Genomic DNA, 16,941 nt, shown 5'->3' on the forward strand with positions numbered 1-16,941 from the left:
GAGGAAAAAAGAGATTAGCAATCAGTCACCATCTCACTTTAGGAGTAAGAATTTGCCAAGATTTTGGCTTAATCTTTCATTCTTCTTTGTATATTTTAAACCAGGGTTAAAATCATATTCAGTAGTTTGTAAGCTCATGTTGGTAATTAAAATGTATTCTATAAAACTAAATGCTATTTTAAATGTGATTTTTTTGTGTGTGTGCAAAATATTTCATCATTTGGTCACATCAAAATTAAGTTAATCTCTTCTTATACCATCATAGATGGTGTATAGCATATTTTGTAACAATAAATATTGTAAATAAACAAAATTTCTAATTATTTTGGGAATATAGATTCTTAGAAACTTATTGGTTCATTCAAAAGACATAGGCCTTGTTGTATATCGTCAAATTAATTTCCAGAAGGTGTTTGTCTATGTCTGTCTCTGCCAATGTGTATCCCTGTGACTAACGTATATGTGAGCTTCCTGTCAGTAAGGGTGCGTCCTGCATTTCTATCTAAACTACACCAGAAGAAAGACAGAAAGCCTCCAGATTAAGGCAACTGGGCAAATTAACCAGGGCACATGGCCCTACTGGGTCTGACAACAAATACCACAGCTGGCCCAACGACTGGCAAATTGTAGGTGCTTAAAACAGAAGCATTTGGAGAGAGAATAAAACAATTTACAAATTAAAATTTTACCAGAGATATTAAAATATGTATAAATATATGTGTATATCAAAAAGATTTCTATTACACGATCATAGAAAATAAATTAAATATGGGGCTTGAAGTGAAAGCAGATAATATATTAATAATCCCTGTAGAAAGCACACAAATATAGCCTATAGGCCACCAACCTGAGAGCAGTAACATCAACAGTGGTTGGACTACAACATGGAAAGAAAAATGGACATGACTAGACAGTCCCCATAAGCCAATATGGTAACTGTGTGAGTGAGAGAAAGGTGCCATTTCCTCAAGACACGTTAATGCATCTGCTGGCAAGTTGTTGTGATCCTTGTACAAATCCAGTGACCAGCGGGTGAACGGCACCCTCTTTGTACCACTTCACCATCTGTAAGCGACACAACACTGCTCCAACAATGATAACCCAAGCTCAGAATCTTTACTGGCACAGGATCACCTAGAGACTTTGAGCTAGTCCACTATGGGAATCAATAACACATTCCACCCAAACAAAAGGAAATAAGTAAACGAATGAGTCTCGTCACCTTTAAATAACGATTTGCAGTTGTCTTCTCATTTACTGTGATCCATTCTTCCGTACCCACTTCCTTATAATCCACAAAATATCCGGAAACAGGACTGCTGCCAGAATACACTGGGGCTTTCCAGAGCATGACCAGGGATGTGTTCCTGACCTCACAGAACGTCAAATCATAGGCAGGACCTGAAAAAGCAAATTCATTCTGTGCACAGGCACACAGACACAAACAGAGCCAATGGAAGACCTGCCAGCCTAAACCTAAGCCCCTAGCTGTGGTACATGCCTCATATCACAGACATCACTATTTATTTCTCATTACATTTGTGGACCACCCTTTCTACAGGAAGGTTGGTGAGCAGGGGTGTTTAGCATGATGTTGAGGAGTTGGGAGGACAGCCTAGCCTAAATGTTTTTGTAGCCCCATCTATCAGGCATCCGGGTGACTATGGGTATACCCCACTCCCACTGCCGTTGAGTCAATTCCGACTCATAACTATGGATATACGTAGAATAATTCATGACTCCACTTTGCTCACTAGGGGTTAGCAGACGCGCATCGCAGACAGAAAATGTGTGAAGAAAAGGGGAAGGAGCTCATGTCGCCCACCCACTGGGCTGGAAACCTGTCAGTCACAGAACACATTATTCAGAGAACATAACCACCTGATCAGGCTAAACACATCTGGCCCACTATCATGTTAACCTCAGCTCTGTTTTCTACAAACATCCGAAGCAATTCTAAAGGTGTGTGCTGCTGATTCCCCAACCCAGACTGGCTTGGGGCATTAAAGGGAAAAGGCACAGTGGCCCCAGCTCCATCTTAATTAGATCACACTCCCGCCTCTGAACGTTGCTGGGCCATTTCTTATTAAGCCCTCAGAGAGCCTCTGGAAGCTTCCACAGCTTTTTCTTTCATTGGTTTATCTAAGGAGCAAAAATTAATTCCATTAAAACCAATGGAAAAAAAAATGAAAGCAGTATCATTTAGCCACAAAATTGGAAGACAGTCTGAATTTTGACCTTTTTCAGCTTCAACTCTTAGGGTTTTTTGGGTTTTTTTTTCCTCAAAATGTAAGATATATATCACTCATCTGGTTGGATTCCTGACTGATTGGATGCAAAGAAACTTGACAGCTGGTATTTGAGGGTTTACGGAAACAGTTAAAAATGTAGCCGCCCCATTGCCGTAGAGTCGATTCGGACTCATAGTGACCCTACAGGACCGAGGAGAACTGCCTCATAGGGTTTGCAAGGAATGGCTGGTGGATTCGAACTGCTGACCTTTTGGTTAGCAGCTAAGCTCTTAACCACCAAGCCACCAACCAAAAAAAAAAAGAACCAAACCCATTGCCATTGGTCTATTCCAACCGATAGTGACCCTTTAGGATAGAGTAGAACTTCCCCATGGGGTTTCCAAGGAGTGCCTCGTGGATCTGAACTGCCAGCTCCTTGATTAGCAGCCATAGCTCTCTTAACCACTACGCCACTAGGTTTTCCACTGTGCCACCAGGGCCTCTAGAAATGTAGTCCTAAATAAATGCTGATTTGTAATAATTACACATAGTAGAAGTGGAGGCCTCAAGATCCCCAAGTGGTCTGGGAAGACAACTTTAGCTAATATGCAAATGCAGATCCTAACTCCATGCTTTCTCAACTTTGGGCCAAGACACACATCTATTATTCCTTCTGCCTGGAACCTGTGTTCCTTCTCCTTAAGTGCTTCTCTCTTACAGCAGACTTCAGTGCTTCTTACTCTACTGTTTCCCTCATGTTTACTTGTCTATTCTCTGAGGGTGGGAACTGTGTCAGCCTTAGTCACTATTAAACCTTGGCGCATGGCACAAGGGCAGTTAATGCCACGATACCTGTAAAATGTAGCTGTGAAAGGTTAGTCATGACAAAGTGCAGAAATCAGGCTAACGCCATGGAAAAGCCACTTCTTTGGCCAGTCCCCACGTGTTAGAAAGGAAGTTCCCCCAGTAGTGAGTCCACTATACAAGCATCTTACCAGGCTCTGGCATGGTCCAAGCTTCACATTTGAAGTGCTCGCTGGGGTCCGATGGCTGCCCTATCCCAGCCAGGTTGGCTGCAGCAATTTTGAACTCATATAATGAGCCTTCTGTCAAGCCGTCCACCTATTCAGATTTTTTTTTTTTAATTAATACATGAAATAAAAGATGCATAACATCCAGAGAGGGAAGCAATATTGACAGCTGATTTATAAAACGAAATACAACCTGGTCAGCATATTAGACTAAATAACTTAAAGATGGCTTCTTGTACGCTTGTTATATTGCAGCCGCTAAGTCAAACCTTACATAATTTACTTCATTCACCCCATGCAGTCCACGTATGAGGATGGTGCTATAATTTCCTTTTGGTAGATAATGAAACTGAGGTTCAGAGAGAGGAAATTCAAAAAGAGCAGATGTAAGAGCAGAGATGTGAACTGAACCTGGTCTAAAGCCCATGTCTTTTCCCCTGAGTAGACCATCTACACCCTTTGGGTTCATGGAAGGAAGCCCTGGGACTGGAGGTAGGCAAACCGCCTGTGCAGTCTGGCAACCTAGTTGTGACACTGGGAAATCTGCTGACTTCTCTCACCACACTCCCCTAGTCTGTGAAACAAGCATGCTTGTTAGATTGTAGAGGTTTCTCAGTTTTCTAAAAGTCTACTACGGTCAACAGCCACACTAGGGCTCTCGGGGTATATCTGCCTGTTTTTGTATCACAAAAAACAAAGAAAAAGTCTTTTGACCAAAATTGTTAGCCTTGACTCACAGCAGGGTTAGTGGGAACCAAAGTGATACCTAGATAAATATTGTCTCTAGACAAAATGGAGAGGCCACAAAGCAAGGGTCCTTGAGGTTACGCTGATTTATCCTCTGAAAGACCAGATTCATTCTTTTGGTTAAAGATATTAGCATTCAGAAAGTATGCAGATATTTTTCTCAGGAATATATGACCTACTAAAGAACATTTAGGCTCAGTAAAGAAGGAGGTTCAAACATAGGGAAGATATGAATACTGTCACACGAAACTGGAATTTTAAGGCGAAGCTATTATATTATACTCCAAATCATAGTTCTTTCTACACTCTCCACCAGACCACAATGTGTGCTTAGGCAAGTGACTGACTTGGAGGCTTGACATACAGTCATTTCTGATGACAGGCAGGGAGGCAGCATCATCCTTTAAGTTGACACCTGCTTAGCCCCTGCTCTACCTACCAGGCTTCACTCTGTCTGTGAGTGTGTGTGTGTGCACACGCGCGTGTGCGTGTGCATGCGTGCGTATTAGTTGTCGGCCAGTCAGCCCCTGACTCATACACTACACACCATGAATGAAAAAACATGTAAGACAATCTCTGCCTTCAAGGACCTCACAGCTTAGCAAAAATGGACACCACCATGGCACCTAGGAACCTGGGTGCTAGGCACAGCGGTACCCTTAACTCATCATTAAACCTGTGCAGGTCACTTGGCTCTCTGCTTCTTCATCTCTCATCAGAAAAAGATAAAAAATGGTTCACAAAATCTTTTCAGTTGTAAAACGCTATGATCCCATGATATTATGATTTTTTTTAATCTAATTTTGTTCCTGCATCAAATTATCTAATTTCATCGAACTCTGAAACACTCTCCCCAGAATGTAAAAGCACGTATGCAACAAATAAATAAAAACGAACAAATAGAAACCAACCGTAAAGATTCTCTCTTTAGTAGGCGAGGAATTGACTTCGTGCCAATTTTTATGGTGCGCTTCACGCTTGTCTATGTAATAACCAAGAATCGGTGCACCACCACTGAATTTAGGCACCTTCCAACCCAGGGTCATAGAATGACCGTCACAGTTCAGCAGTGTGATTCCATAAGGATGAGATGGAACAGCTACAAACGAAAGCAAGCCAGAAAGTTAGCCAGAATCGCGGCCAGCATTCCTTATCCCACAACAGAATCAGCTCCAGCCATTAGGGCATCATCTGGGAAAGGTCCCGAATACCTGTTAGAACTTCTATCTCTTTCTTGCCCTACCTTTATACCGTGTTTGTTTTTAACTCATCTTTTACAGAGAGTGAGCTTTTAAAAAAATTTTTTTTTTCTGTTTCTAAATGCAACTTCCAATATTCCAGTCCTCTGAGGGCAATGATTTATATAAATCTGGTCTGGCCATTTGAAACAACCAAAAATCTCCCCCTTAAAGGTAACTTTGAGAAGGACGCTTTCTCATTTACAACCATGAAGAATGACAACTCTTTATCTGATGGTCAATGATGATGAATATTACTTAGGCTAAAAAACTTAGGCTAGTAAGTTTTAATTTCCTACATATTTATAGAAACTTCAAATTAATTTAAATGAGTATGAGCTCGTATTTCTCTTTTTTAAGCACCATACTTGAAAATAAGCAATCTTTCCCTACCAGCTTGAGAAAGTATGTGTCTACTTTTCCCCTGACTCTGAGTATCCCAAATAAGGACTTCTTCTGTTACATGAGATAAACGTGAGCTGGAAATAAGCTATTTTTACTATATAATAAAAATCGAAATGATTGACATTTATTTGGTAGGAATGACTTTAAAAGGTAAATGGGAATATTTGAAGGTCCCTTCTGGGAAAAGGAGATTCGAATAATGACCTTAAAATAAAAGAGTAATTGCTTTTTGGTTACTACGCCAACTTACAAACTATCAGATTTGACATCCTTGGCAATTCTGGTAACAATGGTTAGAAGAGAAATCTTAATTTCTGAAAATGTTTGTAAACTTAGTTGGAGACCAAAAAAAAAAAAAAAAAAAGTTGAAGACCAAAAGATTTCTCTTACAAGTGAAATGATATTAGTGTGTTTCAAAACGTGTCATGTGTGACATTAGTGTTTCAAAACGTTCCTGAATTTGCTTAAGCAATGTGTGATGTTTAATATCAAAGAACAACAGCAACAATTACAAAACACACAGCTTTATAGATCAACTTTTCTATAGGCTGTCGCTAAGATTTAGGACCTGAATTGTTCAGTTTGATCAAATTAATGATAATTTCAAAAGATAACTATTTATGAACAAAGCCACAAGTTACATACGCATTTTTAATTCTCAGAAATAATTTAGTGAAATTTCTTGAACTACCCATTAACGTTGAGTCGATTCCGATTCATATTGGCCCTATAGGTCAGAATAGAACTGCCCTATAAGGTTTCCGAGGAGTGGATGATGGATTGGAACAGCCGACTTCTTGGTTTGCAGTCAAGCTCTTAACTACTATGCCACCAGGGCTCCTTCTTAAACTAAGTGTAGCTAACAAGGCCATTGATGTTGTTCTACTTCAGCACACATTTTCAAAAGAAAACGTCATACCCTATAACATATATTTTAATGTGGGTACAGGTGTTTGGAAACAAATTCGACCTCTAATACTATTTTCTATTTTTAATTTGCATTCTATTAGCATATTATCATTTCTACTTCTCACACTGGCATTTCCAGTTGATGAGAGGTTCCAACAGAATTGCATGTTCTCTTTTCAACAATTTCCATCAACTTTTTTCTTCTGGTAAAATTCCAAATGGCATCATAAATGTTTATTCGTGCAGAAATTAAAATGTACTGGAGAACTAAAAATTGGAGCTGAATAGCCTATGAATTACTTACTGAGGGCAGCCTGGACTTTTATGATGTCAGACTCCTGTGAATTTTCACTCGTCCCAACGGCATTAACTGCTTTCACTCGGAAGACGTATTGCTCTCCAGTCGTTAAGCCATGTACAATGAACCTGAGAAAAACATGAATCAGGGTCATGGTTCCAATGAGCAATTTTTTATTCCTCCTGCAGCAGAAGTAGAAATCATTCTGAAAGCTGTAAAAAAAATTTCACTTGGACTAAAACAAGGTTGACTTTCTGAGTGAGTTACATGTGTGGGCCATACTTCCCTCTTTTGTTTTCCATTTTACTGAATTAATTCGAATCAACATCAAAGGCCAAAATGTCAGATAGCAACACCCAGTTATAACAGGAGCAGAAGCAAGTTCACCTTCCAGATGTGGGCTGCCAGTTGCTGGGCCTCAGCCTCTGAGCACCGAAGCAAACCCTTCACCAGTCCTTGACCCCCCCCTTCATTTATGCATTTTCTGAGTTTTGATTGAATCAAAGGTCTATTATAAAATAATATTCAACTGCTTATCTAAAAGAACCCTGAGTGTGTTCTAAAAAATTGAAGAAGTTATAATACAGTAGTTAAAGGCTGACTTTGAAGTCGGATAGACTGGGCTTGAATACTGGCTTTGACACAAACTTTATGTCGTTAATCAAGTTCTTTAACCTCTGTAAGACTCTGTTTTGCCATCTGTGAAATGGAGGTAATAATACTGATCCCGCAGCATTTTTTGTAAATGTTAAATCGAAATTGTAAGTGCTCAGCAGAGCTGCTTGCATACAGTAAGTGTTCAATCAATACAAGCAATTATTACTTATTCATTTAACAAATATTTATTAATCATTTACAAAATTTCTGCAATAGAATAATATTTAATTTTTGTATTCTGATATGTCTTTATTTGCTGCCCATGGACTGGAGAAAAACATCTATCTGTTATTCCCCTCAAACACATCTTCTTTTCCAGCTTTTTTCCAGTTTATTTAAAAAAAAAAAAAAAGATTTAAGAGGAAAAATAGCTGAGCAATAATTGGTAACCTGTCTACAAATGATGATTCTGACAGCTGCCTGTATTTTCCTAAGAAGTGTATCGCAGAGAAAGCCTAATAAACTCAGACAATCGCTGCACACTCAGCATGAGACTGGAGTAAATCAATCGCAAATGCAGAGCTGCTCAGTTTCCCCTGACGGGGCAGCCAGCACCCTCCTTGCCCTGCCCCCTCCACGGGAGAAACGTAGTCTGGCTGGTTCTATCTCAACTGGAGAGCTAGAGAATGGGGCTGTCAGTTAAATGAACAAAGCAATTTCAAAAGTTCGAAAAATCAATAAGGAAAAATAAAACTACTGCTTCCATACCATAAAAAAACCCGTTTATAGTCGCCGTTTTAACTGGCTCATTTGAAGACCAGTCTTAAATGCTAATTACATCAGGAAAACCAAGGGTCTGGAACTGTTCGTAAAAAGACAAATTGTTTCAGTCAAATGTTTAATAACGAGCTCATCAAAACATGTCAACTTTAAGCTGTCAAAACTTTGAAATTATGGATTCCCTTACGTGTGAATAAGAAAGCAAACTCATGCTTACAGACAGAAATGGTACCGATATTTTTCTACTGTAGTACATACTAGTGTGAGAACTGTGGATCACATTTGGTTTTATTTCGTATTGAAGAAAAGCCACAGTTTATTTCAATACAGTGATTTCTAGGACTCGGGAAGGTGGGAGGTGTTCACGCCACGGCTGCGCTTTACCTGTTGTAACCAACGGGCTTATGATTACACGGTTCCCAGTTGTTGGTTCCTGCGACGCAGCAGTCCACGTAGTAACCCAGTAGGTCCTCTTCATGTTTTGGACTGTCCCATTGCACCACAACCGATGTCTTCGTATTTCTTGAGGCAAGTACCCGACCAGGAGCGGAAGGAACAACTTTGCAGAGAAGACAAAACAATTTCTTAGACTTAATAAGTAATATATACTAGGAAGAGTGATTTATTGCATATCATGGTATATTAGGTCACTAGCTAAATAAACTTGTAATTTGTATACAGTTCACTGCATCAAAGTTTTGGAAGATACACCAGAGACCTTCAAGCCCATTATTCCACAGGAAATCGCAAACCAGGTATAGGGCTTTGAGTGAAATTTGGACAAGGGAAAAAGGAATAGGGAAACAAGCAATGGGCTAATAACCAGAAGGGAAAAAACAGAAGTTGCTAGACTCTCATTTCCTCTCTTTTTATAATTCTCTGCTAAATCCTGACTCAAAAACAAAAAAACTATTACAGTAATAAAATCCCCTGTACCTCTACCAGGTTAAAGAAGATATTGTGATACATAGATGTTTTGGCTAACTGGGTAATAACTATTTTTGGAATGTAAATTACCAATTTTAAGGAAATAAAATATATTTCTATAAGATTCCTCAGAATCAGTAAGGGTGTTCAAAATCAAATCATGATTTGACTATCAAAGCTTCTCATCTGAGGCTGGAGCCCATTAGTGAGCCTTGAATGAGCTACAGGTGGGCTGTGGTCATGGCTACCTTCAGCCCTTTATGTGGTAGGGTCCTCAGAGCCAACGTGTTCTGGTCACAAACCACGCCATCCACGTGCCCCAGTGTTCCATACAATTATTATCATCCTCTGTATGTGTCGTAAGTGAAAAAAGGTTGAAACACTGAGAGACAACAAGGTCTCTTGAAACCTACAGTTTTGTGGTCTTGCATACTTAGCCCTGGATGTGAGTCCTCGCTACAGAGAACTATGAGTGAACAAGGGTAAGACCATAGGCAGAATCAGACCGAAACGCAAGTATGACCTGGAGGTAGCTTTATGATTAGAATCTTAATATAAGGATTATCATCTTATTTATCTTGATGTCTTTCTCACAAAAACATGGTGTAAGGAAGAAGGGAAAGAGGTTATTCAAAATCAGAATTCCTCGTAACTAAAATGTCTCTATCACAATGACTTATAAGTATTTCATGAAGACCTCTTATTAATTGCTATAATTCCTAATTGAAATTTCAATACAGAATTTCTATAATTTGTATTTTAAATCTTCAGAGAGGGGACCTTCAAGCCATCTGGGCAACAAACTCTAGTGCATTTAGAGTTGGGAATTTTTTTTAAATGACTATTGTCTAAAAATATTTTTAACTCATTTATTGATTTCATAAGAAGACCTGGTGGTGCAGTGGTTAGGTGCCTGGCCGCTAACTGCAAGGTTGGTGGTTCAAACCCACCAGCTGCTCCTTAGAAGAAAGATGTAGCAGTCTGCTTCCTTAAAGGTTACAGCCTTGGAAACCCTATGGGGCAGTTCTACTCAGTCCTATAGGGCTGCTAGTTGTAATCGATTTGATACAACATTGTTTTCGTAAAAAGAAGACAGAATGTTTGAAAACTGTTGAGAAACAAACCAAACATGGAGTAGAACTCTTAATCTCTTATAAAATGAAATTTTAAAGCTACTTGAATTTTAATTCATATGCAATATTAATTTTTTTATTAATATATTTTAGTGCTTATGCAATGTTATCTTAAATTTGGGGTTTTGTTGTTAGCTGCTGTCTATTTATGGGAGAAAGATGTGGCAGTTTGCTCCCATAAAGATTACAGCCTTGGAAACTGTATGGGACAGTTCTACTCTGTCCTGTAGGGTCGCTCTGAATCGGAATCAGCTCAACAGCCACGAGTAAGTAAGTTGTCAGTTTGTCCCTCACACCCTCAACTCATGGCAATCCCATTCATGATCCCATGCACAGGGAATGAAACACTTCCCACTGCCTGGTCCTGCACCATCTTCATGTTCGAGGTCATCTTAATCTGGAAGCTTGGCTGAAACCTGTTCAGCATCATGGCAAAATGCAAGCCTCCATTGCTCTGGTACACCTGGGCTCATCATGAGTTGGTATTGACTCGAGGACACCTAGTTTGGTTTTGTTTTTGTTTTATGGTGTCCTGCACACACTGGGAAATCAACAAATGTTTTTAAAATTTATGAAGAGTGGAGTCAGTTTGGTAGATACATAATCACCCAAAGTTAAAATGTTCACCAATAAAAATGCTTACATTAAAGTGAAAAAAAAACCATAGAAAACTTAAGGGAATCAATACATAGGCTATAGTAAAATGGAATGAACTGTAAAAAAATTAAAGATAATTTAGAGTATATTTATAAAATTCCATCATAACTAAACTATTTTTATTTCAGTTTACATGATGTGCTCTGGCTGAGGACACAACCCAGGTCTCCCGCCTAGTAGGCGAGAATTCTACCACTGACCCACCAGTGCCCCAGAATTTTAGTTCCTTGTTGAAATAGCTTACCAATTGTGTCCTGTGCTTGAATGGGAGGAGTCATTTCTGATGGTTCACTCAGGCCATGCTTATTTGCTGACAAAACTCGAAACACGTAAGACTTCCCTTCAGCGAGATCAAACACTGCATACCGAGGAGATCTCACAGCCGTCTGGGCATTTACCCGCTGCCAGCTCCCACTCCCAACCACGGACTACAAAGAGAAATAGAATTTACAATTTTTTTTTTTTAATTTAGCGTTCTCTAAAAGTGTGTTGAAGGAAATATTCCATTTTAGCTATTCAAGTTATATTTTAGTTATGTCAGTTTTGTCCCTGAGTGGCACAATTGGTTAAGCACTTGGACACGAACCAAAAGGTTGGTGGTTTGAATCCACCCAGATGCACCTTGGAAGAAAGGCCTGGTAATCTACTTACAAAAGATCATAGCCATTGAAAACCCAGTGGAGCACAGTTCTGCTCTGGTACACCTGGGCTCATCATGAGTTGGTATTGACTCGAGGACACCTAGTTTGGTTTTGTTTTTGTTTTATGGTGTCCTGCACACACTGGGAAATCAACAAATGTTTTTAAAATTTATAAAGAGTGGAGTCAGTTTGGTAGATACATAATCACCCAAAGTTAAAATGTTCACCAATAAAAATGCTTACATTAAAGTGAAAAAAAAACCATAGAAAACTTAAGGGAATCAATACATAGGCTATAGTAAAATGGAATGAACTGTAAAAAAATTAAAGATAATTTAGAGTATATTTATAAAATTCCATCATAACTAAACTATTTTTATTTCAGTTTAAATTCTGTCCTATATTGCAGGTATTTGTAACAAAGTGACAGCAATTTAAATACCTAGCTATAGGGTAAGATTTAAAAACATCATACATTGATGTATTAAAATAACACATAGCTTTCTAAGTTATTGTATAAAGATCTCTAATCAGATGAGAAGAATTGTGTTATTTTGTCTATTTTGTTAAATGTAACACAGAATGCAAATTTTGCATATGATATAATATCAAATACATTAAAAACTCTATAAAGACTATGAGTACACATACCATGTGTCAATAGTAGTGATTTATAGGATGAAATCACTGCTGATTTTAATTTCATTCTATATAGCTCCTCTGTATTTTCCAACCTTTTTATGCTGCCTGTTTAATTTTTATCATCAATAATTACTTCAAAAACTTTGAAGGCATATTTTTTCCTATAAAGGTAAAAACCATTTTTGGAAGTATTTCTGAGAGAGTAAAATTTGGATGCACATTGACCCTGCCAAAAGGCTGCTGAAAAGAACTTTTAAAACATTTTAAGTAACAACATGGGCTTCTAGGAACTAGATTCACATTTAAAGGAGATGTTTCTCTTATTTTAGCAAAAGTAAAAAATCACTCTTGTAATGGAACCTGGAGCTCATTTGAGGAGGCTCCCCCATTGGTTCTTTGCACACCTGCTCTCCTGCTCGTGACTGACCTGCGTGGTCTTAGACATGTGGTGGGCGTCTGGGGAGACGGCAGGAAGAGAACATAGGGGCAACGGAGAATAACATGAAAGCCCCCTTCTGCAGTGAGATGGGCTCCATCAGAGACAAACCAACTAAACCACTGCCCTCAAGTCGATTCTCACTCATGGCAACTGCGCGTGTTACGGAGGAGAACTGCTCCATTGGGGTTTTCTTGGCTATAATCTTAACTGAAGCAGTTCCCCAGGCATTTCTTCCGTAGCGTCTCTGAGAAGGTTTGAACCACCAACCTTTCAGTTAGTGGCCACCCAGGGACTCAGAGAAAAGGACCCTCATATTAGAGGAAGGCAGACAGTAAGGGAGAAGGAAAAAAAAAATGCAAGGCGTTGGCTTCAAAAAGCCAAAGAAGAGGTTTAGAGCCAAAGTTATGCCATCAGTTGTACATCTCTTGAACAGGGGCTAGAAGAAGGTGTGTAGATCTCCGTATCTTCAGTGGCGGGAACTAAGTCCCAACGCACTTTTGAATCGTGTGAATCCAAACAAGGCATTGCTGCCTTAATTACAAGCAAAACACCAGGTGGGAAGAATCAGCCGCTAGACTCCTGAACCCATAAGCCTTGCATACAAGGAATTAGCCAACGTGCCATATGTGTGTCTGCACAGAATAAAAGAGCATTTGGCTATCATTTAATCTGTAATTGTAAACACACAGCTCATACAGCAAAATCCATGCTTAAAACTACATGCTGAAGTGTGATGTATTAGACTGACTAGGATCAATTTTATTAATTACATAATTGCAGTTCATATCACTTGATGCATGATCCTAACATCACCTGAAAACACAGAAACAAGGAAGAGCAAAATAAATTACACAGGGAGTCCCTCGCTCAGGACATATGGGAGCTACGACGAACCGCACTTACGACTGTCTCTTTTTTTTGTGCATGTTATCATCAGTGATATGTACTACATACAATGTTGCAGCGGTGACAAAGAACATCCGGACAACTCGCACTGATTTTCTGACTAGAAACACCGTTCGTATTCCCAGGGATAATCCAGGTGATCCAGAACCTTCCACAAGTGGAGTTATTACCACAACCAACAAAATGCCAACGTTGTCCACTTTTTTATGCACGTACGGATTTTTTTTGTATGTGCGCATGTATTAAAATATATCTGAAGTTTATATGTAAAGTTTCCACTCTCCAGAGACAAAGATCAGATTTATAAAGATGCTGACGATAAAAGTCAATAACAATGAAAACTAAAAACCAAAAAAATGAGGTATTGGACTTATGTCAGAACTGACTTCGGGCGCAGTCATCGGAATGGGACCACGTCGTAACCTGGCAACCACCTGTATATATATTCTCGTGGTTCTTTTTAGGCCTTGATAGGCATCAAATCAGCCCAAAGACGTCTTATCTGCCCTGAGGGTGTACTGCCCAGCATAAGCTAATTGCGACAAGGCAAACGATTTGTCTGTATCGATTTACTCCATTTCTGTGTAGCTGATGTGCTCCACAGGGTTTTCAGCGGCTAAGCCTTTAGATCACTAAACCTTTCTTCTGAGGCACCTTTGGGTGGACTCGAAGCTCCAACCTTCCAGTCAGCAGCCAAGCACATTAACTGTTCGCACCACGCAGGGACTTCACGGAGCACACTTCTACTGTAACACACATGGGATCACCATGAGTCAGAATTCACTCCAGGACAACTGTTTTTGTGTGTGTGTAGCTAAGGTCGGGGAAACCCTGGTGGCACGGTGGTTAAGAGTTCAGCTGCTAAGCAAAAGGTCAGCAGTTGGAACCCACCAGCAGCTCCTTGAAAACGCTATGGGGCAGTTCCACTCTGTCCTATAGGGTCGCTATGAGTCAGAATCGACTCCATGGCGATGTTTTCTGTTCTGTTATTGGCAGCTAAGCTCCGTCCCCGCCTGGAAGGTCATGCTACTCCACGTTTCCCGGGGTCCTCTTGCAGAATCACTGACCTCAAGCTGCACTGGACACCTATTCCTTCACATCAAAACGCGTGTTCTCGGTGACCCACCCCACAGAAGCTGCTCACCCACTGCTGACAGGAGTTAGTTAAATTAAAAAATCCTTGCTAACATGCTAACTTGATCAGGTAGGACTCTTTTAAATTATTTTCAATAATACTTGATATTTCTGGCATCGGTGGTAAATGACTAGGGAGATACCTCTAAAGAGAGGCCTGAGAACCTTTCACCTTCTGACACACCACGAATGGACTGGCCATTTGGACTTCTCATAACATAAATAACTATACTTTATCAGCCAAAATTAGTAACCTAACACTTTATCTTGCAATACTTCCAAAGATACGTAGATAATTAAGTATTTAAGTGCTGAAAGCCAGAGGGCCATTATACATTTTGGAGTCTGGAATATTTTGTTTATTCCCATTTATATTTCTGCTATGCTTCAGTTAATTGTACTATATTATATAATTGTATTATATGCTGTGTATTATATGTTACATCACATAAAATAGTATGTCATATATATGTATATGTTGTATGACGTATTATACTGTAATTTAGTATCACAAAACCATAGTTACAGGGTTGGTACAACTTTAAAGTTTTTCAAACCATGGCCCACAATCCAATAGTGGGTCATGAAATCAAATTAGTGGGTCCCAAATAGCATTTTTGGAAACCCTGGTGGCGTAGTGGTTAAGGGCTATGGCTGATAACCAAAAGGTCAGCAGTTCAAATCCACCAGGCGCTCCTTGGAAACTCTATGGGGCAGTTCTACTGTGTCCTATAGGGTTGCTCTGAGATGGAGTCCACTCGAGAGCAACACATTTTAAACAGCATTTTTAATGAAATCCGACAGGCTGGATTAAAGCAAGAGAGAACGCATAACATGGTAAGGACATAGATTTTTACATTTTCTTTGGTTAAATGCGTGTGTGTGTGTGTGTGTACAGTACAATGTACTGCAATGTACTATGTATTTCTTTATATGTTACCAGGCCAGAAGAGTCTTCAGGTCAACGATCCAGTGATTCTAAGTCTAACCCAGCCTCACCTGATACGAATTTCCTCTCCAAGATCGCCACCAAGTGGCCACACGGCTTGCTAACAAACACTGCAAGCAATGATACGGCCTTCCTCCCAACTTCTCCTGGAAACCTCAGAACTTAAGAGTCTGTAATGTTTTAGCAGGAAGAAAACTTTTAGATCCATCAGGCTGCATTCCTTCATTTTATAGTGGCACACGAGTGGTATCAAAGGACTCAAGTTTCCTAATGCCAATTCCCAATCTGGAATCCTTTTCACCAGTTCAGCTCACCACCTTTAGCTTGGTATTAAATAATAACAATGAAGTGCCTGCAGCAATTGGTCTGATAGCTTCTCCTCCTTAAAACACATTAAATAAGAGAAGACGAGATCGTGCAGAGACTTGCTTTCTTGGAAAATGTAGCTACACAGTACCTTCTCAATGAAATACATCAAGGGCTCCTTGCCACGGGGAACAGGTGGGTCCCAGCTGAGTACAACATATGTTTTACTGATTTCCGAAGCATGTACGTTGGTGGGAGGTCCTGGAATCTCAACATCGCCTGCAGGAATAATAAACTTGGTGAGTGCTAAACGGAGATTAAGCCCCAGGTCAGCGCGTTGGCTACAGCCCATCTTGGTGAGCACTGCCCCTTGGGTACACTGCTGGGTATGAAAGAACTGCCATATCAGGGCTGTGCTTTGTCTCACTTCTATTTCGGGAAAGTAAACAAACCACAAGGACTCTTTTTTCAGAGCCAAAGTATAAGGTACTGGTAAAGACCATCCAATTTATTTTTGTTTCTAATAAAAATCAGCTTGTAAGAAAACAGTGTAATCCAGAAATCTTCCATAGTTTCAGCTGGAAGAAGGGGGAAGGATTTACCCAAAAGAAACGGGGCATTTAACCAGAAATGGAGCTTTGACTACACTGGGAGTTTGTTCAGAGAAAGTATTAACAACCCGTGTTCTGCAATATGGAAGCATCGCAGAATGTAACTTCACCATCCCCAAGGACTCTCTCTGGTTACACTTCTTACTGTATACCCTCAAAGCATTTAAATTATATATCAGTTTCTAAAGCAGTGTCTGTTCCTCCCTCGGTAGGTCTGTACCACGTTCATGAGTGCCATAATCCAGGCCGATATAGCTGAAATTCCAAGATGATGTGGTTAAGCCTTCTGTGAATAACTAGGATATTGGCGTTCAGGTGACACATGTCTTTTTTTAATACAATGTGAGGTGTCAAGTGGGA

General features: G+C 39.7%; 1 protein-coding gene across 3 annotated transcripts in view; it reads right to left on the bottom strand.

Moving 5' to 3' along the window:
* The window catches only part of MYOM2 (myomesin 2), a 113,910-nt gene that overhangs the window by 43,766 nt on the left and 53,203 nt on the right, over positions 1-16,941 (bottom strand). For all 3 annotated transcript variants that reach the window (XM_049903610.1, XM_049903611.1, XM_049903609.1), the window contains exons 14-20: positions 16,122-16,249; positions 11,198-11,381; positions 8,621-8,795; positions 6,866-6,987; positions 4,921-5,108; positions 3,227-3,353; positions 1,223-1,401 (exon numbers count right to left, since the gene is read on the bottom strand). In XM_049903610.1, coding sequence (XP_049759567.1) covers positions 1,223-1,401; positions 3,227-3,353; positions 4,921-5,108; positions 6,866-6,987; positions 8,621-8,795; positions 11,198-11,381; positions 16,122-16,249 — 1,103 coding nt within the window. The remainder of the gene's footprint in view (positions 1-1,222; positions 1,402-3,226; positions 3,354-4,920; positions 5,109-6,865; positions 6,988-8,620; positions 8,796-11,197; positions 11,382-16,121; positions 16,250-16,941) is intronic.

Source organism: Elephas maximus, chromosome 12 (genome assembly GCF_024166365.1).
Source record: "Elephas maximus indicus isolate mEleMax1 chromosome 12, mEleMax1 primary haplotype, whole genome shotgun sequence".
In the NCBI taxonomy this organism is placed as follows: Eukaryota; Metazoa; Chordata; class Mammalia; order Proboscidea; family Elephantidae; genus Elephas; species Elephas maximus.